The 27,438-nt window shown below is 42.1% G+C and overlaps 1 protein-coding gene across 3 annotated transcripts in view; it reads right to left on the reverse strand.

The window, feature by feature from the left end:
* Positions 1 to 24,228, reverse strand: part of LRP6 (LDL receptor related protein 6) — a 119,474-nt gene extending 95,246 nt beyond the window's left edge. For 2 of the 3 annotated variants that reach the window (XM_077178256.1, XM_077178255.1), the window contains exons 1-2: positions 23,891 to 24,228; positions 9,066 to 9,459 (exon numbers count right to left, since the gene is read on the reverse strand). In XM_077178256.1, the coding sequence (XP_077034371.1) occupies positions 9,066 to 9,459; positions 23,891 to 23,945 (449 nt within the window). In that variant the 5' untranslated portion in view covers positions 23,946 to 24,228. The remainder of the gene's footprint in view (positions 1 to 9,065; positions 9,460 to 23,890) is intronic. The other variant, XM_054631398.2, reaches the window with a different exon arrangement.
* Positions 24,229 to 27,438: the final 3,210 nt, after the last annotated feature.

Genomic DNA, 27,438 nt, shown 5'->3' on the forward strand with positions numbered 1-27,438 from the left:
TCTATTACCTTCCCTCATTACAGAACACCCACAACTGGGCCAAAATGCTTTAAAAACAACCTAGAAGGGGGAATCCACTACCAAAGAAACAGACTAACCAGAAACCCACAACTTAGAAATTATTCCTTTTAGCTCCTTTTTGCTGTACAGCTATAGCCTTTCTCCAAGTGTCAAGCAGAAATCCAAAGCAGTAATTTTTGTCTTGCTCAAGCTGATTTTTAGGGCATATATACACAGATCCTAAAATGGTAGAATAGTACTGGTTCAGATATAGGCTTGACTAACAGCCCTGACATCGTGTAATGTGAACCAACTCTAATCTGCTCCTGTCCCAGGGTCACTGCACAAGTTCTCAGAATGCTTATTTAGGTATTTTATTAGGCCACCTCAGCATTTGTCCCTGCTATGTCCTCCTTTCTCACTGGCTGCACTGTAAAAGCAGCATTTGCTAAACATCCTCCATACAATGTATTATCCTGTAACATTTTATCTGACCACTTTACAGAGATGTCAGAATTGGAACACATTCATTCTCCACAGGGACAGTCTTATTTTTTTCCAGGAATGCAGCCAAATAAAGATGGTTCTTCTGCAGACTATTTTCTTTGTTAATAATGCCAAAAATTCATACAGCTGAGTGCTCTGATTTTCATTTTTTAAACACATGTAATCCATAGTTTACTTCAAGAATATTATCAGTCTGTTTCAAAACAAGCTAGCAAAATAATTTATCAGCTTTCTTCAAGAAATGAACCATAAATCAATCCTTTTTTTGTCAAACACATAAATCCAGTTATCAATGTCCTCCAGAGGAACAAAGGCAACTTTCTGCTCTACTTTCTACAACAGAGACCAAAACCTTTGTTCTAAAGTTTGGAGCAAACTTTACACCCTAAAATTAACACATTTCAGTAACTCCCCAAAACATGGACGGAGGGCAGACCCAATCCACAACCAACCAGTCCTACTTTGATTTTAAATGAAGGAAATGTAAGATTTCTTCCATCTGTGCACCCCGTGAAAAGGCCAGACACCACCACGCTCCTCTGACCTGCTGTGACTCAGCCTGGTCACAGCTCTGCACAGCCACAAATGCCCCTGGTCAGCTGTACAGGTGTATTGGCTGACCCAGCACAGCAAGAGCTGGGAGTATCATTTCATTTTATGGCAGAAGGTGTGTTTGTGGTGCTGCAGCTCACCAAGAAAGGCATGAAGATGGTTGCAGGACGCAGAAAAAAGTTTAAACCTCACAGCAATGAGTTGTAATCACTAAAGGCTAATTTTGTCTCCTGGTGCAGATCTGCCTTAAGACACACTGTGTGCAAGGCTCATCATAATTTCTGAAAAAATCCCCTCTGTAATATCCTGCTTTGAGATAGTCAAGAGATTACAAACAAAACTTTTTTCCAAGATGAATTATAAAAGTAATTCCTTGTGATTATTAAGCTCAGTCAGCTGCAGTGGTTTTAGTGAGCAATCACAAGCTCCCGGCTACGGGTCTTAACAGCTGTCATGGATTCTGAAGTTATGATTTCCTGACAAACACTGCCAACTTATCCAAGTTACATTTGAGGGAGGGAAGGATTATTTGTAGAGTTTTTGGTTTGTTTGGGGTTTTTTGACTTTTTTTTTTTTCACTCTAGCCCTTTCCTCAGAAACTGCAGGGACTTTTTTAAAGCCTCTCCACTTCCTTCACAAGCAATGCTACTTTGGACTTCTCAAGCAAGAACGTAGAATGAATAACTTACCAGATTATAACTCTCTGCTGTAAATTAATATGGTCCCTTTGAGTTCTTGTTAAGTTATTAAAAGTTATCTTCATATTTTCATTTTTAGAAGTGCGTGAAAAAACATTTTTAATTAACATAATGCATAACAGAAGCTTAAAATCATGATTTTTCTTTTTTTAAATACAACAGGTCTTCATAGTCTAGACTTGGATGCTAAATTATAATTGCAGGGACTGAAAATGCAGATACAGAAGCCTGCCCAAAGACTCATCACCAGATGTTATTCATGCAGAGCAGAAATTACTACCTCACTTTAAATACTTCATTCTAACTTATTAAATAAACACTGCATGCAAATCTGAAGTATACTTTGATACATGAATACTTTATAGCAAGATGCATGAAGTTAACTAATTCCTGTCACCCTTATCACTACAGCACTGACCTGTTAAAGGACAGGACAAATCCTACTCTTGAAAGTCACCTTAAATTGCCAATAGAACATCATTTTATACATGTCTCACCCAAACAAGTCTGAAGCTGAAGATAAAGTGGGAAAAAAAAAGCCAAAGAACTTGAAGTGTTCTGACAAACTCTACAGTGCTGCAAGATGCTATTGACATTCACAGGAAGGTTTGCAGGAGTTGGAAAGCACAGCTCTCAACTGATCCCCTCCACAAGTCTTGTTTTCTAGCCCAAGAACTGAATGAAGGAGGTAGGGATATAAGACTATTTTCCAACTTGCCTACAGCTAAAAGCATCTACAACTTTGTTACACAAGTCTATAAGAAAAATGTTTGTTCTGCACTAATCAATTCTGTGCATTCTGGTTTGATTTTTAGCAAGCCAAATCTCTCCCATCTCCTCCCACAAGGAAAAAAACTAGGTAAAACAAGTGCAAAATAAAGAAAATACATCAGCAAGCATGTTCCTCTGAGCACTTGGCAACCTCTGGCAGTAGGGTGAGGACAGGCAGACAGTGGCAGTAACATCTAAAACCAGCACAGCAAGATTTACAAGAGAGGTCACTCTCCAAGTCCTCACTGTTTTAAGTATGTGGGTTTCTGGTTACCTTCCTTCATCTCGTCCTTCACACAAGGAGAAAAAAGATGATGAGGAAGAAACTAACATTTTGAGCAGTGCAATAAAATGACACCTTTACAATTTCTGCATCAATCCTACCATAGGACTAGAAACCAGCATGGACCATACAGAACCAATCTCAAACAAACTTTGCCAAGTTTTGCCTGAAAATGAGATTAAAACGAAGCAAAAAAAAAAAAAAACAACAAAACACCCTAAATAATAACAAACAACCCCCTAGAGTTAAAATTCAAGGCTATTACAGTAAATGAATAATGTCTGCTCTTGTTCCCAGTAGCCACAAAGACCTTCATAGGACCAGGAGCCAAGCTCCAAACAGCAGCAGTTGAGAAGCAAAGGGAGCTATAGCAGCTCTGGGGCAGGAGATGGCAAGAACATTCCAGATGCTGTGCCAGGCTCTTGGCAGTCTAATCCTGGCCTAGGCAACCTTCTCTGCTCTCAAAGGCCATGCCTGGAGATTAAGGTCAACCAGCAGAACAAGGATCACCCACCTATGAGTGACAGCAGAGCTGCATTTTAGATCTTCCCAGAGCTACATGCAGCCCCAAGAGGCAAGGTAGGCCACTCCTGGTGCAGTCTCATCAGGACAATCTCTGCAATGCTGTTGCAATCTTTAAGTAATGAAAAAGTACCTTGTGGTTTGTTTAATATCCCAGCCATTACCCGAATTTAGTGATGTATTTGCAATCATCAACATCAACTGATCAACAGAGCCTCCTTAGGTGAAGAAAGATGAAATACACCTTATAAATCTCTGTGCCATAATCAGAGGAGTCTGCAGATTTCATATCACCTGCCTACATGTCACCTGTAAAACCTCAAAATTACCTCCTTGGTACACAGGCCAGGCTGTACAGCAAATGATCAGCTGAGTGCACTGATCTGTCACCTGTGAAACATTACTGTCAGCAGAGGAACAGCAGAAAGATTTCCAGTCAGAAATCATCTGCTCAAGGGAGAGGTGGCATCAAGCAACAGAAGGTATGAAGCAAAGCCTTCAGTTATTTGCCTTATTTTTGCAATTTACATCCAAAGTGCCATTTTATGTAATGTTAACTTGCCTGAAAGCAAAAATATACTGTACAAGTGAATTTACTGGGAAATCCTGATTTTTTTTTTCCCAAATCAAAGGTACTGTAACTGGTAATAGAACTGTTCATTTCCCTTTTCTTATTCTGTTGTATAACATCTATCACTCAGCAGAAGTACTACCACTTCCCACAAATCTTTTGTTGCAATGCTAAGATGTAAGCCCTGCTCTACAGTTGCTTTTGTGCTTGACATGCTCAGACACCAGTTTTCAACTTTCAAAAAACCAACAGAAGTGGGTCCATTTAAAAAGTATATGTTCCCTGCAAAATTTTGCATGAAAAAAAATGCAAGTGTGCTGGGGGAAGGGTACCCATTAAACCTGAAGATCTTCCCCAACATTCAAAGTACTTCATCCAGAAATCAGCTTCAGCTGCCATAAAAAGTGTTGTAGCTCTTTGTACTCTAATTCCATTCATTAACCAAAACCCTTTACAACCCAAAAGTTTTACAAGACCTTAACAATTAAGGTAACTCTATATAGTCACTTGATTTAAAACATGTACTGAAAAGCAAGCAATTAGTCACCACTTCTAGGAGACACTTAAAATTCCCTTTGTGGTGAACAATACACACATAAAAGTGAGAAAAGCCAGCTCATTCTGATAGTGCTCCTCATGAAGAAAGTTGATTGTCTACAGGGTAATTTCGGGGGAACTGAAACTATGATAATGAAGTCTTTACCATAAGGACAAAAGGGCTGCTCAAATTAAAAAGCAAAAATAAACAAACATACCAACCCCTCAACAACAGAAAACCCCAAGACAACAAGAAAACAGCAGTACAAATATACAATACTGCACTTTAAAGCAGTACTTGCTCAAGAATCTGGATATGCCTTTTTTTTTTTCATCTTGAGTGCTCAAGCAGAAAAATCTCTTTTCTACTTGCTCAACTTTCATGTGAGGTGCTCTTAAACACAGTGCTCTCCTGCACTTGGTGATCTAACTCCTGATCTTCTCCTGGAAAAAGTCACCACTAAAGTGTCAGTGTTATCCCCAGCTGCAGATTTTATTAGAAAGGGTCTTGTGTTTAACACCAGTCAGGAAAACAGTTCCAGAAAGGATGGATAGGACCAAGGAGCCTTCCTGGAACCTGCCAGCTCACTTCAAAAGAAGGCTAAACTAACACCCCATTCCCCTCACCTTCATCTTGGGCCCTTCTCTCTCCTGCTACACACAGAGCATTTTATTGAGTATCAAGACAAGTAAAGCAAGGAAGTTGTAGTGTATGAACATGAGCAATGAGAAGCTCCAACCTCAGAGTGTACAAAGGAGATGGCCAGTGAGAAGAATATAGATGTTTCAGATTGTAATGCCTTCCTACAGAAAATAAAACAAAACAAACCCAGACTTGGCTGATGTGCCTCAGTTACCCAATAAGAAATATTTTCCATTAGTAAATCCACTGCATTTCTTATTACTGATAACAGACATGGGAACCAAGTCCAACTTGTACTCCAGTATCTCAGTTACACATAGAACCTCACACACAATCACCTGATGGTTTTGGCAGTGAAGTAAAGGCTGCCCAAACCACTTATACTTTAATGCCCCAACTGTTTCTGTAATGTGCTCTGAAAGAGCCCAGTGACATTGCTCCAAAGCATCATCAAGCAGTGACCTTCACAACCCTGGAGTACCCTACAGCAGCAGCTGTGAGAAAGACCAGAGCACTGGTGAAACACTGAAATTTTACTAAATTTCACTATGTGGGACACTTCCAAGAAAATGCATTATTCATCACTGTGTATCTCTGCTAGCTTATACTGTTAACATTTCATTTCCAAGTAGGCATTCTCATGTTTTCAGCAAGACAGATACTTTTAATAAATATACATCCAACCCCAGAAAACACTAGTAAAATAATAGTTTGGGACTTACATCAGCTTTCAGCTTTTTCATGAAACACTTGATGCATGCTACGTTAGATAAACTATTTTTCACAATTTAACTTTGATGAAAAACTGAACTAATTGGTAAAGATGACCTTAGTGTAAGTTTTGCTGCTAAATTATTTCTTTTCATGAATTGCAAGTTTAGAAAATTTTACCTGAAACAAACATCATCTGAGCATAATAGGAGGTGGATTAGACTGCAGGAAAATGTGAGGGGGTTTGCTTTTCCAGGTTTCATATTTTATTAACTGCTCTTAGAATTTTTTATGGCTTACTCCTACCACTATTTGCCAGGCAATATCTTGAAACCAGAAGACAATTACAGGACTAAAAAAAAAAATGTAAATACTAGTGAAAGAAGCATCCATACATGAACAGTTTGGGGAATTATTTTTCTTTTTAAATTTACACCTCTGTGCTCATGTCACTCTTCCATCTATATTTCAAGCTTTGGAGGGTATTCTAAATGAAACTAAACTTATTAAAAGCTGAAAGGTTTTCTGCTATAAAACTGCATGTGAGAACTGCAATTTTTGCACCTGCAATATGGTAAACCAGAAAGTGGATTTACTGCTGTATTACCTTCTTAAAACATACCCTTCACATAACAACTTAGAAAGTGACCTTCAAATATTTGGAAGAAAAACTATTTTGTCCTTAAATTACAGTTGTTGGAGGGATTTTTTTGCTTTGGTCAGAGGGGTTTTGTTTGAGTTGGGGAAGGGGGTTTGGTGTTTGCTTTTTGTTGCTTATTTTGGTTTAAATTTCAGCATATTTTTAGAAGTATTTACTCCTACTGCTTTAACAGATCATCAGTATGGAGAAAGCTACAGGTTTGCTTTACGTTTGACCTATTTCATTTGTCTTCTTGTATTTTCCTCTTGGTGTAAAGTATTAAGAAAGAGTAAGGAGTGTGCAAACATCAAGTTGGGATTACTGAGCATACTACTCTGCACGTTCAGAAAATACAAACACTGTTCTAAAAAAAGACCAACTGGCTCCACAACAGAGCTTTACTCCTAACCAACAAGAATCTCATTCTCTCTGGTTACAAGCCAAATCAAAGCCACTTTAAATGTGGGTTTCCTTCCTTTTTCTCTCACTTTCAGGATGGTGGGTAGAAAATACACGAACATTACACTTTCTTTACACTCTTAAAGAGTTTTAGAATCTAATAAAATACACCTAACACTATCATTGCCTCCAATTTACAAGTTGGGAATACATGGAAAAAGCATACATCCTTTTGTTATTTCCAAAGCTTGAAATATAGGTACAAGAAAATAAACAGGTCTTCTGTTTATAAATTGACAAATAACTATTCAAACTGTAGAAGAAAATACTCAAGATACAGTGTTTCTATGAAGTTCAGGAAAGAAGTTGTGTTTTGCAGAGATTTTCTTCTTTTGGAGGAAAAAAGCCAAACAAAAATTAGAATGCAAAGAAATGGCAAGCAGTGAAGCACAATCCTCATCTTTCCAAAGAAACAAGGCACTAATTTGTTGCCCCCCAAAAAAAGAGTTGACTGAAAACCACATGTGAAATGGCAATACAACAGATTAACTTGCTTGTTCAAGGAAAAAAAATATACAGTAAAAACTCGTTCCATACTACAGATATAAAATATTTCCAGAAGGTGACACAGCATCAAGGACATTCCATTAGTATTCCAATTTGGCTCTCCCAAATGCTTTGTCACAGATGACTGCCTTTGGGGTAACCTCAAGCCAGCCACTCATGTAACATCACCAAAACTCCACTGAATTTTCCACTGCTGGCAACCACTGCTTTGTCCCAAGAGCAGAGCAAAAAGAGCCACATCCAGGGACTCAAATGGGAGCTGAGAATATAACATCAGTTCCTGAAGGAGCTGAGACAAAACCACAGCATTTTTAAAACAGGAGTTCCCCCAAGGGTGGGGAAAGGAGCCTCTCTTGTAAATTTTCTGATTAAGCTTCAAAACACATCTCAAGTTGTTATTAATACAGTATGTTGACTTCTCCTATTTCTTCAGATGCTTCAATAAAGCATGAATATCAACAATGAGTAAAGCTCCAAAAAATTTCATTTCCTGACACTTCAGAGAGGCACAAGTCTGTCTGTTCACAGGCAGCTGACACAGCTTTTTAAGGAAAGCAGATTTTATTAAATTTTAGGTTAGAACTTCTCCATTTCTGCTAATCTTCTGCACTACTGCCAAACTAAGTTTCTAGTGCTGTTTTCTGAAGTCTGATGATTCCTGATTGCTCACAAACCAATATGAATGGAACTTCACAAGTCTGCAAATCACACCATTAGAAAGAGAAACAAATGATGCAAAATGGCTTAGGATAACTTTGACAACAGCATTTGAAATCATTCAACAAACAAGTGTTATATGAGCCAGGTCTCATAAGCTCTCAGAGGTCTAGAACACACCCAAGATACCTCAGCTACCCTTGGAGGCATAAAAATCAGCAGGATGGCTTCTGTTGCAGTGTTGAAAATAAAAAGGTTTAATAAAAAGGCAAAATAAAAAACTGAGAAAACCCAAGCCAGGTGGCAGAGGCTCTTGCTCCTGGTAAAACACCTTACAAAAGCGATTAGTTTCTTTGTTCACTTCTTCTTCTAGTAAATTGCACAAGTGGGACTTTTTGGCTTCTGTCCAGCTAGCTATCCTTAAGTCTGAGGTGAAGTCCCCTAGTGTAGCCATGATATTTTCTGAAAAATCCTTTCCTTAGGATTTTTTCTCCTGAGAAGCTGAGAGGCCTCAGGAACAAAATGTAAACAATGGTTATCTGCTGCTGTGGAATGCAACAGGTGGATCTGTGATTGGTCTCATGTGGTTGTTTCTAATTAATGGCCAATCACAGTCCAGCTGTCCAGACTGTCTCAGTCAGTCACAAGCCTTTGTTATCATTCCTTTTCTATTCCTTGCTAGCCTTCTGATGAAATCCTTTCTTCTATTCTTTTAGTATAGTTTTAATATAATATAATATATATCATAAAATAATAAATCAAGGCCTTCTGAAACATGGAGTCAACATTCTCATCTCTTCCCTCATCCTGGGACCCCTGTGAACACCATCACACCCCTAGGCCTATAAGGTGGCTTTGTCACCTAATCAAAGAGAGAAACTTCTGGGCTTCTTTCCTTTTTGAGGAGACAAGGGATAGTTTTGTCACTCCGTCAACAAAAGGCACGGTCCTATAAATAAGAAACAGTACAAACTTAGGTCTTTGTAACTATTTTAAAAAAGACTTACCCTCTTGCAGGATCTAAGGCAATCGCTCTGGGTTGATCCAATTCTTGCCAAAACAAAACTTTCCTCAGTGATCCGTCTAAGTTAGAAACCTCAATCCGATTTGTTTCCGAATCTGTCCAGTAGAGTTTCTCCCCCAGCCAGTCACAGGCCAGCCCGTCGGGCGACAGAAGCCCAGAAACCACCACGTTTTGCACGCTCCCGGACCTGTTGAACTCTGTCCTTTTGATGGCTTCCTCGCTGACATCACTCCAGTAAATCAAGCCCTTGAGGAACACGAAGTCCACGGCGGCCGCGTCCTCCAGGCCGCCCACGATCACCGTGGCGTTCTCCTTGCCGTGGGCGGCGTCCACCAGCCGCAGGTCCCGGCGGTTCGCGTACAGCAGCAGCGGGGCAGCTGCACACAGGACAGAGACGGGGGGACACACAGACAGACAGGTGTTAGCATCACTCACATTCATCACAGCTTGCACTGTCAGGTCATCTGTAGCTACAGGTTTAAGGTATCTTTACAAAATTAAGAAATAACAGAGAGCCGTTTTGAAGTTTGACTAAAAAGCACCAACTCGAACCTTTTCAACTTGGTTACGAGTCTTCGTAATGGGCAGCTCGCTATTCTGGGTTGTGCATTATTAAAATAACATTAAAGAAGAAGGGAGAGAACAAAGAAAATGGAGGTTTGAAGTGCCCAAATGACACTGCTCTGTAGAGAAGGATCAGAAAGACAAGAGTAAAGCAGTTTTCTAAGCACTCACGACTGGCTCACCTGAGCAAGGATTACTTTTCTTGATAGAATTTAGTAATATGCACCCCATCTCCACAGAAGCATAATTCATGTCAAGCTATCAGAGCCACCTGCGTGTCAATATTCCCTGAAATTATGTATCTCAGACATTTTACATTTAATACATAAAAATACAAAATTCATTGCACAGCATGAGGCAAATGTTGGTTTAGAGTGTTGAAGGTAGTATGAAGAGGTAGGGAGAAAAATAATTCTACAGGAATGGACAACACAGTTCTTTCAAACTCAACTCTACCATTTCTGCTTAGTTCTCTAACATAAAGCCTTCATTTTATATGCTTTATTTGCTTACCCTGTCTGTATATTTTTCATAACACCTAAGATGACTAATGTAAAGCAGTAACCATGAAAAAAGACAGCTTCTTAAATGTAATATGCCTGCTTAATTGTCCTTAACCACAAGCTATATATAGCATTATGAAAATTCCAGCCTCATTCCTACTTCAACAAAAGGTTCAGAAAAACACTACATTTGTATAAGGCAGACAATGACACACTTTAAAACCCACCACCAGAAAACATTTCTGCCTTTCCCTGCATTTACTCAGAAACTGTAGCACCAGAGCTCTACACAGGCATTTAGATCTATAAATGCTCCTCTATCTGTCACCACACAAGTTTCATAGGAGTCTTGCAGATTTACTCTTCAGCATAGGTGGGCACTTCAAATCTGCAGCAGGATGGATATCCTAAGCAAAAGGTCAAAATTTACAGAGCCAGGGACATGCATGGTTCAGTAATGTCAAGGGCCACACTGCCAGAAGAGGAACAGTTCCCTGTAGGTCAAACTCACGCCGAAACTGGAAATACTCACAGACTTCAGTAAACTCAAAAGCTGGTTTCCAAGACTGGACTACTCCCCTCATTATCTTATCACAAAGCAATTTCTCAACGACCCTGTCACATGTGAATTGGGAGAAGCTGAAAGAACTAAGAATATTCCTTCACCTACCTGCATTAAATGAGTTCTATATATGTTTTGGGGTGGTGGGAGTTTTGTTGGTTTTTAAGAAAACTGAATTGCTTAGACTGTCATCCTAAATTTAGAAACACTGAATATAACTTGATTTATGCTGAACTTTAGCTAGAACAAGGGAGGGGTGAAACTTTGTTGGTTTTAATAATACCAAATTTGTATTTGTATTCCCTTCTCCAGAAAGCAATTTTTTATTGTGGAAAAAAACATGCAAGTTTAGAAATTATCTTCCCATGGAGAAGGAGTAGACTTTTTAAAATTAGATGGAGAATCTTTATAGTAAAGTAAGTTAATAATAAATTCTTAATATCTCCTCCCCATCCTTGCATAATTTCCTGCCCCCTAAGATTTAAAATTAATTACAGTACATTTTCTTGAAGGGCAGATTGCTTATGAAGACCACACGTTCCAGAAAAAAAAGTATTCAATAAACTGCAAGGTGTAAAAATTTGTAATACAATAAAAACCTTTGCTTTTTAAAGCCTGCCTACAACTGTAACCTGAAAAATCTAGTTAACAGCCAGCTCAGTGTCATCTAGTGCACACAGGGGTGTGCAGCCAGCTGGCACAGCTTTCTCTGGTAAGACAGCGTGCCCAGCATTTGGAGAAAAGTAAATCCACGCAGCAGTGAGTACAAACTTCATTATTATGTGCACCATGAAGCACCCATGCACACAGCATGCACTGAAGTGGAACACCAGGTAACCAGCCAGGCCTGGAGGCACTGCTGAGCCTCCCACAGCCATGTGCACAGGTTACTCACTCCCTGCTGGAGCTCAGACTGGCTGAGCAGGGACCGCAGACAAACACCTCTGCATCAACCAGACAGCTTAGCTGAATGACAGCTCAGGAGAAACACAGCCACACTCAGGATGTGTAGCTTCATGCAGATTGATACAAAGCCTCAACTTGTAACACATTCCAAAGGGCTGGCAGATGAGTGCGTTAAGCTTTCCAATTTGTTGCGACATTCAGGAATGAAGCCTGCATCACCAAAATAATAAAAACCAGGTTTGTTCCCCACTGTCTCCAGCCCTTCCCAGAACACACTAAGGCTTCAATGGGCTATAAAACCCAGTTACTGAAGTTGGCAGCATTAGGACTGTGAGTATCATCTCTGCATTTACTTCACCCAGGCAGCGGTGCCAAGAGCAAAATTGTGCCAGAAGATCCCACCCTGTCCCAGCTCCAAAAGCACAGGCCACTGAAGAGATGGAGAGATGGCTTTCTTGAATAATGAAGTTATGACCTGTGCTAATAATCTGGGAAGAAATCCAGGAGCATCCCCTTTCAAAGCTGGGCAACTATTTGGCAGTTAAGTTACAATGGGGCAAAAAGATAAAATTCAGATTTTATTTTAAAAAGCTGAACTTTTTACATGTTTTTATATCTCTTTCTATAGACATAATAATAAAATATAGTGTAACTACAACAAACTACAATACATTGAAGAGAACCACATATTCTTGAAAGATAGAAACACCTATCCTGGAAATCAAGAACAGAAATACTAATGAATATCACTATGTCCTCTATGACCTGAGAGGTCTACATGCAGCTAATTCTCCTAATTAAAGTACCCAATACTTTGGGTACTCTTACTTACAAGAGTAAGAGCTATACTTAGTTATAAACTAAGGCGCTTTTTTTTTGTATCCACCATCAAGAAAAAATATTTCCTTAAAGAACATAAAAATTACAAAAACTCAAGTTCAACACATTTCAACCACAACAAAAATAAATTTCATGGTAAGAAACTTCTGCCAGTAGTGGTCACTGAGCCTGTAACTGTTTCTTAACTCCAATGTTCAGGTAAGACCTTTCCTAAGTTTACCACATGCAGTTTTAAACTCCAAATTTTAATATCTTTTATCCAGACTTTAATTATCTTTTTTGCCTTACTTGTACATCTAGAATTCTACCAGCATCCTTCTTCCCACCACCAATCTCCAGTTCTTACACCATGTATTTCTCTTGGCTGCAGCTCCTGTCTCTCTTACTGAAAGTTGCTAATCCCCAGGACACTCAAGTCTGCTTTCCCTTGCACTTGTTTACTCAAGTCTTGCTTTGTACATCTGACTTACGAGCATCTGTTACAGGCATAAAAATGCTACTGCCCACAGGATGCAAAGTGACAAACCAAGATAAAATGAGCATTTTACCAGCTAAAAAGGATTCTTAATGTTTTTGGTGTTTCAGTGGCAATTTTAAGCTGTCAGAATTTGTCATGCTTTTCTTTAACTAGTCCAGTGGCCTTTTCCACAAATTCCCACTTTCTCCTTTCTACCTTCAGTGATCCAGGACAGCTCTGGGTGCCATGAGGTGAGAGCAGTGTTACCTTCAACATGCTCATTCTCTTCCACTGACGTGGAGTTTTGCCTGGCTAAAACAATTAGCACACACTCATTTCCCCCAAATCCTTTTTTCTCAGTCCCAAACCCCAGCAGTACTGTTCTACCCCCTCCCTCAGTTAAGGGCCCCCTCCCAAGCTGATCCAAATCCCTATGTCAGCGAAAGGTTTGACTGGGTTAGCAAGTTGAATCAACTCAAGAAGTGCTTCAGCAAACTCCAAAGCTGACATAAGGCGAGCAGCAGGGAGCTGGAAGGGGGAGCAGCTCTCCCCCCTCCACTGGCAGCCTGCTGTATCTGCTCAAGATGTGACTGCAGCCATCTCCTTTCTCCCCAGCTCCACTTCCAGCTGTCGGTTCCGACCCCTCTTTTGCGCTGGCTCAAGCACTTGTCCCGTGCCACAATTGCAGGAGGGACAATGCAGGGAACTAAACCAGCTGAAGGATACTGAGCTCTCCCTACCACCTGCCAAAAAGCAATTTTTAGCCAGCCATCATCCAGAACCAGTTCAGACCAAAAATCAAATCAATATAAGCAGTAGCACAGCAGGGAAAGAAAGAACTGCATCAGCTTTGACTAATTAGCTGAACCAGTTCCTCATGAACCTCCAGTTAAGGAACAGGACTCAGAGCAGAGGTGGCCACTGATAAGTTGTGGCAACCTGCCACAGAATCAGAGTGTGGATACCACTGAGCAGCTGCTGACATTGTGAAAAGGAATATCCATGTTGAAGTCACAGGAAGAAGCCCCCTGGACTGTCACACTGAAAGATGATGTTGTTGAGTTGGGAAGGGAACACTCCCCCCATCTTTTAAAAGTCTTGCTGAAGAACTCTGAGTGTTTAAAGTGAATTGGCACTGCCAAGCACACTGCTATGAGGACTGGAGAGAAGAGGAGACAGTGATGAGATGTACCAAACAAATACATGCTGACCTGGATGAGGCACAGTAAGCAAGGACTCCAAATGCCTTGCCAGAATGACAATGCACTCACATTCAGCTCACAAGAGAAGGAAAAGCAGAGGAATGGACATAGATAACCAGCAAAGAATTGCATCTCCCTAAAGCCATTCAATACACAAAACTCCTTGTATGCAATACAATAATCATCCCCAAGATGTCCCACAGAGAACCAACACAAGAATGTAAGGAAAAGTTTCTGGACTGGCACGAGGACTCTAGAGCAGTCAGTTGTGAGGACTGTCCCTTCACTCCTTAGGTTTCTAATTTCTTCTTTGCTGCTCATGCTTCTAAGAAATTCTGTATATTTATTTTCTGCAAATGTTTGAGCTTTGCTGCTCACTTTGGAGAAGCAAGAATGCAAAGATTGAGGCAGCATTGGGAATAAAGCCTGGGAGACTTGTATCAAATAAGAAGAGAAACAATTTGAAAATTAATATAAATTTTTCCAAATAGCAGGGAGCCAGCCTCAAGAAACTTATACAGAGATGGTTTATATTTTCAAGCAAACAATAAAATCACCAGGAAATATGTAAGAGTTTTAAAGCACAGCAAGCAACAGGCCAGGATTTTGCACCCAGTTATCTGTTACAGCACTTTCTCAGTTTTTTCCACACAAGACACAATTCCATACATTTTAAAAAATAAAAATAATTAACTGACTTACTAATGCCCACCATTCCTCTTTCACTGTGAACAGAGAGCACTCTACTCTGTGAAACTACTTATTCTCACAAATAAACTTGCAGAACACAGCAGACAACCAGGAATTTAGTAAACAAACATGAGGCAGTCCAAACTTGGCGGAAAGGGATCTTTCTCCTTTCAGCTAACCATAAATCTATTCCTCAGGTTAAAGCCATACAAGAGCTGTTCAGATGGTGACTCAAAAGGTCACAGGAGCAGCAGGCCAGTGAAGGAGATGAGTAGCCATATCAGTGCAACAGCAAACACACCAAGCTAGGCAACAACAGCACTTGGATTCTGCACTAAACTTTACTTTCTTCAGGCCTTTGGCCAGATACCAGCCTTATAGACCAAGACATCCTGCAAGACTAGCTGGTACAGAAGCAGTAAGTCATCCTTTAGCCTGCTAAATGCAGGGAAAAAATTACCTTACTAAAGCTAGAAGGACGGAGACATGAGAATGAGAGGAGGAAAAAAAAAAAAGGAAAGCCAGTAGACCTGCCAGATTATAGCAAAAGCACTCATGACTGAAATACACCACGAAGTCCCAGCCTATGACAAGCAAAAATCCTTCTGAATAGCAGGTATCACCTGCCAAATCATCCCACTGGCAACAAAGCCACAGAGCAGGATTACCAGAGCTTGGCTCTTCTCAGTGCTAGGTAGCACACTCACACAGACCTTTTGTCCACCTTTCTGTAACATGGACTCCCCTGTTCTCAAGTTCTTTTGACTGCACTCTCATGGGGGTGGAACACAGCACTTCAGCTCTGACATTTTTCTGTCTTTATATTCTGAATCTACCTGGCTGACAAGAGGATGAGCAGAGAGCTGCTGCACCATCTCACAGCTGCACTGCCATGAAATACTACTAAAATGTAACACCACACAGTACCACCTTCTTCCTTGACCCTTCTGGTTACAGAGCAGCAGCAAAATAAAGGTGGCTTGGCACTTTCCAGAGCAAACTGCAGGCTATGGAAAGCAGGAAGGCTCCTTAGGGATGTGCCATGGAGTACTTCCGTGATCCACATTAATGTCTGCAGAACTTCAACATTATACAGCTCATTTTCTCAGGTGTCCTCATAATTTTCCTTCAACACTCTTCCAGCCTCTCAAACAGTTGTCAGAATAACACACAGGGCTGCAGATGAAGTCATACCAGTTCCACACACATTGGCAATAGTTCCCCAGTTCTACAGGCAACACCCATGTTTAAATCGACACGATCTGTTTAATGAAAACGTGAGTTAAAAGCACCTCTGCTCCTGCAGAAAAGCCTTGTTGGGCTCCACCACTGAGAGTCCCACATCTCAGCAGGGATGGTATTCTGCAATCTAAACTAAGGGAGGAGAACTGGATCACACTGAAACAAAATACTGCCCTTCACACCTTCTGGCATCACTTTTTCCTACAGTGCTCCTTTTCCTAAGAGTGACAAACAAGCCAAAAGCCTTGATCATATTCCTCAGGAAGCTGTTGAAGCTGAGTTCCTCTACTAAAGGACAGCACTGAGACACAACACTGTGCTGCTGGGACAGCTGGAGCCCATTTTCCAAATTCTAGGAAGGCTAAAGGCCACAAGACACACTTTGTACACCCTGGCAAGCCAGGGTGGGAATGCCCCAAGGTTTATTGCTACTCTGGAGCAATTGCAGCTCATGATGTGTTCCAGCCTAAACAGCTTATGTTTGAGGGTGCACATCCAGTCAGGAATGACCTGAAAGTGTCACTCTCTGTCACTCACCTCCTTTGCTGGAGTGTAACCCAAGCACATGGGAACAGCCCAAGCCATGGGGTCCTATCCCAACTGCTCTCAGTTCCACATGGATTAAAGAATTCACACCCTCAGCAGCAGCACACCTCCAACAAACAAGGCCTTTCTCCACACTGACAAGAAGCTCACAAGCAATGAGCTACTCTCAGATGACTTTTCCAACAATTTATCCAAGTTGCACAGCAGTCTAAAAGATACTCAAAAAATATTTCCTGAAGTGTGTCAGTTTGTCTCACCAAGTACAAACCAAATCAAACAAAACGGGTTATTTAGTCTATTTGAGGCTGGGGTTTTTCGCTAGTTTAGATTTTTTAAGCACTATCAGGAAGCTGCTGTAAAGCAGGAACATAGAATTTAGCACAAAAGACCCCATTTAGAATGAATAGTTATGGACTGGTTTTAATGGGTAAGGAAAGATATGCACATACGTCAGTAATTTTGAGAATTACTGGACATTTAATTTTTATTTTGTGAAATAACTGTTGTAGCATACTTTTAACTCTCATACTTTTAATATCCCAGCACTACTAATGTCAAATGTTGAACATGCTTACATTAGATGTAATGACACATAGGGAAAAAAATCAAACCACCCCATGAAACAAAACACACACACACACACATAAATGCAGGATTCCTTGGAAAAGGTGAATGACCTTGTCTTTTTCAAATTGAATGGGACTCATTTCTGGAAATTCAAAAGAAAAACAAATAAACCCATAAATACAAAACCACCCAACTTGGAATTACATTATCCTTTTACCCTATAGGTAATGGTAAAATGAGTAACTGCTGAGCTTCAGTTAAGTTTTTGAGTTACAAGAACATCACTGCATTTTCTAAATGGACATAATAAGACTCAAGGTCTTAGAATATTAAGAATAACAGAGGAGGAGGAATTTGTAGACCTTGTAAATTATAAGGTCTACAAAGATCATATAAGATACAAGGTCTACAAATTCCTACTCCTCGGTTATTCTTAATATTCTTTCTCTATTAATTTGTGCATAGACAAGAGGATTCTTGGATTTCCAAAGTGTTAATATTTTAATTAACACTGTAATTAATTTAATTTTAACTAATACTATAAGTAGGAGTTTTATTCCCTGCTTTGATAGAACAACTAAGGGAATATAATTCTATAACACCTTAAATTTCTGTTACTTTCCACATATCCTTAACTTCCAGAATTCCAGCAAACATGTCAGCTACTTTCTATAAGCCTGAACTCTGACAATGGACAGAGGAGAATCTTAGTTATTAAGGAATTCTAAAGACATAAATGGTTTAAAAACCCCAGCACACTACATACAAACTGCATTTTTCCTCTGGGAACTAACTGGGCAGAGAGGGGAGGAATAACAGGAAAAATATAAAGGTATCATAGAGAAGAAAACAAAGCATTTTTGATTATGCAAAATTATATAGCTAGCTGATTAAAATTTTCTGTCTCAAATATGATTACTTTTCAAATTGGACATCAAGAACTCACACATGGCCCTCAAACAGAGTTAACACTATAATCCCATTATTGCTGCATTGATTATATCACAAGGGAGTAATTCTATTTAGGTAATGCGATCCTGTAACAAGATACTAAAAAAATCTGTATGAATGTTGCCATTTTCCATGTCTGTTTATACTAAAAACGTTTCCTTATTGTTCTCTCCTTAGAAATACTGAAGCTCAAAAGGCATTCCAGCTTTTAAACTAACATGCTTCTATCTCCAAGTAGTTTATATAACATTTTGCAAAGGAAGCAAAGTTTTACTAACTAAAGCATTGCCTCTTTTAACCTAGACTTTGACTGGTTAGTTTCTTAAAAGTCTATTAAGAATAAGGTATTACAGACAAAGGTATTAGCAGCATTCTCTTTCTATTCATAGACTGGTATGTTTGACTCCATTTCAAAGTTGGTGGGGAGCTGCTCCCACTACATGGAAATCAAAAGGTCTCTAGCAAGATAATAATGAGACAAAAACCCCACCCTATTTTCATAACCATTTCACCAGAGAATATATATCCAAAAGCAGAAATGACAACAAGATCATTTCTACTTGCAAATGCAAGCACTGTGTTCTGAGTAAGTTAGTCCACGTGGAGCAAATAGCAAGCCTTTCACATTGTGAATGTCCTGACATAAATATTTATCAACTACAAGGATATCTAGAGAATTTAATGAAGGCTTTGTCAGCTTGCCTGGTAAATATATAAATTGGAAAAGGTTGATTAATATTTAGGGTGTCAATACCCAGCATTTATGTATAATCTGTTAAAGATCCAAAGCTTTCCCCTTTCAAGCCTTGGACAATGACCACAAAAGAATGACACAGCCTCTTTGTTTGGAGCACTGTGCATTCTGTAGCTCTGCAAGTGGTACATACTCTGAAGCCACACCTGATGTGTGAGCTGAAAAACTAAAGGTTATTAGGAGAGTACTTCGTTCACTGAACAGCAGTTACACTTTGGAAGAGTCATCAGTACAAAGTGCTTGGCACAGAAGAAGTGTAATCACTGGCTGCTGGCCCATCCCAAACTTCATGTGCACACACCAATAGCCACAGCATTTAAAACTTCAGGGCCCAGTTTTAAGTGGGGAGCACCAACTGTGAACACGAACAGACCATCCCTGAAGCCTGCAGGGCAGCTGCATCCCCCTCCACATCTTTCTAAGCAACTTGCACCTCTGACTGGCACAAGTCCACCTGAGGGAAATTCCTTATCAACCTAAATTCTGCCCAAGGCTCTCAGGTGAGGGGGTTGAAGCATGAGGGCTCCCCAGCAGGAGGACTGGAGAAGGAGCTGAGCAGGCTCCCAGACCCAGCAGAGTCACCAGCTCGGCCAGAAGCAGGAGTGTCCAACAAAGCTTTAGTTCCAAAACTAAATGAGGTACATTTCTGGCATCACAAACAGTAATATGGACCCCTCCCTACAGTACAAGTAGCTTTGGAAGATAGCACCAGCAAAGCAACCCAAGTATTTTAGATTTCTTAGGAAATTAATGAGGTTAAATATGTGGGGGACAAAGAATACAGTATTTAAGTCTGCAGACCAGCTACCAGAGGAGATGAATGGTGACAAATCAGAAACAGAGACCAGTTTGTCCCTGTTTTCCTGCCTTAGCCTACTCCCTCAGAGGGAAAAACAAATATCTTCACTGTAGTTGGTTTAAACTAAAAAGTAAATCCCATATTACATGCACTGCAGCAGATATTTTTGAAGCTGGCATTTTTGAAATGCGACATCATCATAAAGGTGAATTGCAAATGTCCAAAGGAATCAGATTTCTCCAGCTCCCAAAGACAGAGCTTGAAAGGTTCCTATATGCCCAATCCTTAAAAACAAAACAAACCAAAAACAAAACAGAAACAAAGCCCTTCTACATATTCTATTGCTTATAGCCAAATTCCTTACCTAGAACTCTGGGAATGCAGATAGAAGCAACTCTTTAGGGAAAAAGGAAACACGAATACAGTTCATGCCCCTCTAACCAGTATTGCTGTGAAACAAAAACAAAGCTTTCCACATGAATACTTTCATATAACTCATGCTGAAGGATACAAGAAGTCCTTTACCTGCATAAACCCCTGACCAGAACTTCCCTATATCTTGTCAAAAATGCTACTTTACCTTACCTCCAAGACAGTAAAAACTGCCATCAAACTTTTTAAGTCCTAATTTTTCATTTTTAAATAAAAGCTAAAGCAATCTGATGATTACTAAACTGTATCACAGAGATGCAATTGAAAGTACTGTAAAATTAATAGTGGATTTTGGAACAACTTAGATCACACTAATTTTAGACTATTCTATGAAAAGATGAAAGAGGAAAATGGCAGACAAGGGCACACTGATTTCTGAGGAATCATACAATGAAGAAACATGACTAGAAAATTGTTGATTCAAGTTTGGGAGAAGAAATAGACTATGATTATTTAAAAAATTATATTTCCAAGTCCTACTGCCATAGTATTGCACAGTCTCTAGGTGAAGAGACCCTTCACCTGAATGCAAAAACACAGCTCGACCTGGAAATGCCACACTTGGTCTCCAACTTGAGTGCTTCAGGAGTAAAAACCTACTCTGTATCCCCTTCTCTGATTTCTGGTAGAAAAATATGTGCACACAGCACCAAAGTTTAGCAAAGTTTCGAACACACCATCACTTAGCAAAGTTCTGAACATTAAACTCTTCTAAACAACACGCAAATGGATCTAAAAAAAAAAACCACAAAAAAACAAGGATGTGTTTATGAAAACAGAAACAATGGATTAAAATCAATTTAAACAGTAACAATATTACAACAATAATAATGGATTCAAACAAACTTTCTTCTGAACTCTAGGAAAGCATAGTTTGAAAATACCCATTACCAAAAAGACATTTTCATTTCTTCACTATCTGACCCTAAACACAGAGGTCTGTAACATTCAGTAGGTTTTTACAAATGTCTTTTATAAGATTTCTATTCAAGCAAGAGCTTTATGCACTGCCTGCATGATCAGGGTTTAAAGCCAAAACAAAGCAGCAATTGCATGCTGACTGGAGAGCTATTTCAGGAAGAAAGCAAGTCATGAACACTGGTGGAGGAAGAACTCTATTTATTACTTTTAAAAAAGTTGAAATCTCAGTTCCACAGTTATCTGTAGTGTCCTTACAGATGTGATGACACTGCTTTTGCCTCTCTGCAGCTGAGAGTTATCTAACAATTCTCTCTCTCTTTGGTTTCAGAGCTGTCCTGAAGAACACCTCTGAGTGCCATGGAGCAGCTCTAACTCCACTCCTCTGGAATACCCTGAGGGAGTGGCTTCACTGTTGGTCAGAGAGGTGGAAGCCAAATCTCCCAAATCAAATCATGGGCTAAGGGCAGAGAAGAGACCAGGGACATCTTTCTTCTAGCAGCTAGAACATTAAAAAAAAACCCCAAGCCCAAACCACAGAACCTCCACAGCATGCTGTCCTAATGGTAACCTCCTGTCTCAGAAATTCAAACACTTGCCCTGACAACATCAGTGGGATCTGGTTTATTGCAGTCCTTGGATGATTTTTGAGACAGGTGCCTCGCCCTGTGCATCCATTTCTAGCCAGTAACAGCTTTATACTTCTTCAAGTCCTTATGCATTTCCAGGTACTGATTTTTTCCTTTCCAGGCTGGTAAGCAAGTCTAGCACAGTTTCTTCAGAGTAATAGGTCAGTTGTCATAAACCTTTTTCCATTTGCCTTTTCTATGAGAATGGGAGGCTGGCTCTGGAAGCAGAGAGGATGCTGCAACCCACAAACACACACCAACTACATTTGCTGAGTTTCTGTCTCCAGCACTGTCAGCCTGGCATCCTCTACAGCACTGAATTCACAAACTAAACAGTGAACTTCCTAACTTCAACTCTACTTTCATGTATAAGCTTATTCATACTCATGCTGGCACTGCCTCTGCCTCATTAAGGAACTGCTGACACCTCTCCTGAACTCAACACATCTTACTCCAACCTACCCCTCTTGCACAGATGCTGTTTATTAGGGAGGATGTGTGCATTAAAATTTGATTTTTGTTTCTTCACGGTTCAGCTGTTCCTGCTGTTTATCTCTATCTAAAGTAACAATTAGACAGTAGGAAAATTACTGTCATGTCACAAACAGAGGATTACAACTTCAGGTAGGCAATCAAACAGCAGGGCACCATGAACACAGAAGAAACAGAAATGCTGCTGGGATACAAATGTCCTTGGCAATAGACAGAGGTGAGAGACGAGAAAAGAGATGACAGCCATATGATTTATAGACTTAATGCTTCTTTAAAGTGTCCCATTAAGCATGAAATATACAAAAATTTGCAGATGCACATACCGCTATTTTGAGGTTAATTTGCAAAAATGACTGTAACAATATTGTGACATCACAAACAACAGCTATTTCTGTGCTGTCATTTGAACTAGACTGAACATCAAATTAAAGCCAAATAGATACAAATATTAAGCATGGGTGTGATTGTTACTTATTAAAATAAACTAATCAGGAAACAGTTTCTCCCTATACTCCAGAGCCAACTTAACTTTTAAAATTTGGGGTTTAACAGCCACATTGTAAGTATGAAAAGTTACACATGCCATTTAAATAAGTATATTTGTATCTCTGCAAACAGGATACAATATGGCAAACAGATGCACAGGGTAAAAAAAAAAGGCTATGGATGAGATGAAAATCTTTGTTTTCCAGATTACTGAGCAACTGGAGACTGAACACTTACTTCAACCTACACCACCTTTAGACTAACTTTCCTCAAAACACTCTAATGGAGAGGAACTCTCTAAATCAAAATGTGGATGATTAACAGTTAGCAATCAATCTCTTGCTCATCTAGTATGAAAAAAGTCAAAATCAAGTAAACAGAAACATCATGTATGCAAGCACCGCAGATGATTTCTTCCCAGAAAGACTGAACACAGATAATAGTTACTGTAGTTAGGTCTACAGCATTTAAAAAATATATAAATAAATAAAAATCCTGTTTTCTTTCAGAGTGTGTCCCGTAAGACAAGAAATTTTGTTGGAGCAAAATTCTCAGCTACTTTAAGTAACATCCCCTCGTAAGGCACTCGACTGCTCCTTTAAAGCTGCATGAACATCCGTGGTGTTTCACCAGAGAAACACAAACTTCTCCCAAGTCCCAGCACAGCAGCGCCAGCCGAGCCGAGAGCTGAGCCTTCCCTGCTGCCCTGGCTGCGGGGCGAGGGTCGGAGCAGCAGCGGCTCCCGGGCATTCCCCGCTCCCGCAGCCGAGCCCGCGGGGGCTCCGCGCTCCCCGCACGATGGAACCGCGGGGGGTGAGCGGGACCAGCCCGGCCACGGGCACAGCGGGACCAGCCTGGCACCGGCGGGGCCGAGCTCTGCCCAGAGCCGCCGGTGCCCACGGACTGCTGGGCTCGCAGAGAGACACGGCGGGAGCGTGCGATAGTTTAGAGGGATCCTTAAAAAATAAAAGAAGGAAAAAGAAAAGAAAAAGGCAAAACTTGAAAACAACAATGGGGCGGCTCGGGACGCGGCCGGTGGCCGCTGGCAGGGCGGGCTGCTCCCGGCGCGGCTCGGGAAGTTGCTCAGGAGCCGCCGGGGAGGCGGCAGCGGCCGGCAGCGAGGGAGGGAGCACTGCCCCCGCGCCGGGCCCCGCGCCCCGCCGGCAGCCAGGCCTCGCCGCTCCCCTCCCGCACGCCCAAACATGGCCCCTCGCCACCAACCCGGCAACTTTCCCCCTGCCCCTCCCGCCGCCGCCCGCCCCGCTCACCTCGCATCAGGGAACAAAAACTGCAGGCGAGTAGGCTGCGCAGGACGGCCCCCATCTTCCCTCCCTCCTCGCTCTCACCGGCGGGGAGGCGGCGGCGGGGAGCAGCACCTCCGCTGCCAGTTCATGCTTCCAGGCGGGCGGGGGAGGCGGCGGGGAAGGGGAGGGCGGGAGGCGGGGAAGGGCGGCCGCGGAGATGCCCCCTCGCCGGTCCCTAGCAGGCCACCGGCCCCGGCGTGCCGCCGCGGGAGCGGGCGCTGCCCTCCATGCCGGCTGCTGCTGCTGCCGCCGCCTCACCGCGACCGCCGCGGTCCTTCCCCCATCCACCCCTCCGCCTCCGCCGGGCGCGCACAGGCGCAGGGATACAGTCCTCCTCCTCCTCCTCCTCCTCCTCCTCCTCTTCCTTCTCCTCCTCCTCCCGCGCCGTGCCCGGCCGGCTCCCGGCGCAGCGCCCGCCCCCCGGCACCGCTCCCGTCGGGGAGGGCGGGAGCGGAGGGGCGGGGGCGCGCAGCTCCCCTCTCCCGGGCGGGATCGCGCACACCCCCGGCAGCTCCGCAGCCGGCCGAACCCCGGCGGGGAGCGCGGCCCGGGGGGGTTCCCTAAGGGAGGGAGGTGAGCGGTGTTACGGCACCCCCCGAGCGCAGGGACGGGGCGAGCTGGGGGGCAGCCGCATTCCAGCGGGACTACTTTGCCTCCCCTCGCCCCCTCCGCCGCCTGCGATGCGCTCAGCCCTGGCCCGTGCGGACGGGACTACTTTTTGCCACAGAGCTGCGGCGGCGTCCGAGCGGCAGCACAAAGGCTCCGATCCCGATCCCCGTCCCCATCCCGCTCCCGGGACGGGCCGTAAGGCCGGAGCATCGCCCGGGGGGCGGGCGGCAGGCAGAATGAAGTTATGGTCTGTCCCCCCGGTGTGCGGGCTGAAAAGCGATAAATCCCGGCCTTTCCCAGAGCACAGGGAGCAGGCGTTCCTTATCAGCAGGAATTGCTGCCCGGCTGATGTAATGATGCGTGATTGATTTCCCAGAGATTTTGGGGGGTGCCCTGCGTTATTGTCCCCCTTGCTAAACTAAATGTGGTGGGCTGGGTTTGGTGTTACCAATAATATGAGTTTAAACGTAGTCTTTTTCCCTTTTGTATAGCTCAGATTTTGTAATAGACCCTCAACTGAAAAAAAAACTTCCCTCCTTACCTTCTTTGTTTGCTCCTAATAAACAATGTAAAATGCAGCTTTCTTGCATTTCCTCTAGATGAGAAAATCTACTTCATGATTTCAGCGTTTTCATTCAGTCTAGACGTCTACATCACATTCTCCCTCCCTCACAGAATGTGACAGCTGCTGAGTAGAATAATGATATGAAGCAGAACAACTTAGAGCAACATTTGAGGCACTTCCATTCCAAAATTGGTATTATTTTCTGGATTATTAGAAACTCACAGAAACATTTAACTTTTACCTTCATATGTGTTCGACATATATTTTCATAGCTTTTCTTGTTATTACAGTAGGAGATAACATCTGGGCCAGATTAAAGGCCTGGGCATTGTAGGCTGACTCTAAAGGGCTCCTGGTGTCATGTGATATTATCAGACTCTCAGCTTTTACTGGGGAATTTTTTTTTAAAAATAGAAGAAAACAGAGGGATTTTTTAAAATGAAGTGTATTTCCAACCTTCAAGGTTGCAAAAAAAAAAAAAAAAAGTAAACAATTCAGCTCAACAGCAATATCTGCCTGAGGCCAGGTCTACATTACAAAATTTGTCCTTGACTGTCTGCTGGGTGAAATAGCCCCCTCTGTTACAGTGCTGTCAGCTGGGAGGATTAGCAAACTCGAGCAAGATCCACATAGATAAGGGATGGGAAGAATTGCCATACAAAAATGTACCCTGGAGAAGAGAGAACCTGTGTCCAATCCTTGTCTGTCACCTCCAGATTTTGCAGGAGCAGGCAAAAGGAGCACACTTTTATATTTATTTTCACTGTTTAAAAGGAAAATGAAGTTGTTGTTGTTTTGGGGTTTGGGGTTTTTTTTCCCCTCACAGTGTTTCCTTATACTTTTTCCATACTCACAGTGTTTCACAATCTGTCATTAACCTCTTGAGAAGTATGGCAGATCTGTAGTGAATTCTTTGTATCTTAATCATACAGTGCACAGCTGAGGAAAACCTCAAGCCTGCACCCCTGCATCACAAAACCACATTTCTCCACATGCCATTCCCTCTCACATCTTATCTGTTTCTGCTGGAAACACTCTGGCGTCTTGACTATCTCCCTTGGGAGCCTGATTCCCCGCCTGGTTGCTCTGACTCTTAAAGACATCTTCCCTGCTGCCCAAGCTGACTGGTTTTATTTTTAGCTTTTGAACACTTCTATGCTATCACTTGTGCATTTTGCCATTTTTCTATAATTCAAACCCTTTCCTACTTGGATTTCCTCTAAGCCAGTTAATGATTATTGGCTTCACCTCCCTCAGCGTAGCCCCTTTCCCCACAGCCTGCCTAGAATCCTTCTCTGTCTCTTCCAGCCCAAGTATCATAAAATCATGGAATCACAGAATGATTTGGATCAGAAGGAGCCTTAAAGAACATCTAGTTCCAGCCCCCTGCCATGGGCAGGAATACCTTTCACTGTCCCAGGTTGCTCCCAAGTCTAAGTCCAATCTGGCCTTGGATGCTTCCAGGGATGGGGCAGCCACAGCTTCTCTGGACAGCCTGTGCCAGGGCCTCACCACCCTCACAGAGAAGATTTTCCTGATGTTTGACCTAGACCTGCCCTGTTTCAGTTTGAAGCCATTGTCCTATCACAGTATGTTCTTGTAAATAGTCCCTCTTCATCTTATCAGCTCCCTGCAGGTACTGGAAGGCCCCAGTTACATCACTGTCATGGTTTAGGAATGGTGCTCCCCATTTTAGTGCTCCCACCAAGACTCTCCAACCATGCACTGTCATTCACTCCCCAAATCCCTTCTCTCCTCTGCAGCAGGATGGAGAGGAGATGGCGATAAGAACCCAAAGATCATGGGTTCTTATCATGGGATAAGAACAATTCACTGGGAACAGCGGTGAGATAAGAAAATGAACAGTAACAGCACTATAGTAATGACAGAGAGTACAAAAAAGAAACATTCTTGCTCACTGCAGGAGCCCCAACAACAGACCAGACAATAAATTGTTCCCTCTGGTTTAGAACCTGTGCCTCCCCACTCCTCTATTCAGCTTAGTAACTTGACTGGAAGGAGCCCCTTCTCTTCAGAAGAGTTCCCTTCCCCTCACCCCTAGCACTGACAGAAGGTGTATGAGATAAATTCCATGTCCTTGCCATGACCTCTCCTGGCTACTACAAAAATTTACCCTCTTGGGTGGAAGCAGGACAGTCACCCTGAAGCCTTCTGTTTTCCAGGCTGAACAATCCCAGTTCTCCCAGCCTCTCCTCACAGGAGAGGTGCTCCATCCCTTTACTCATCTTGTTGGCCTTCTCTGGACTCATTCCAACAGGCTGATGCCTTTCCTGTGCTGGGACTCCACTTCCCATGGGCCGTTTCTGGGGCTCATCCA

The sequence above is a fragment of the Agelaius phoeniceus genome, chromosome 5 (assembly GCF_051311805.1).
Source record: "Agelaius phoeniceus isolate bAgePho1 chromosome 5, bAgePho1.hap1, whole genome shotgun sequence".
Classification (NCBI taxonomy): domain Eukaryota; kingdom Metazoa; phylum Chordata; class Aves; order Passeriformes; family Icteridae; genus Agelaius; species Agelaius phoeniceus.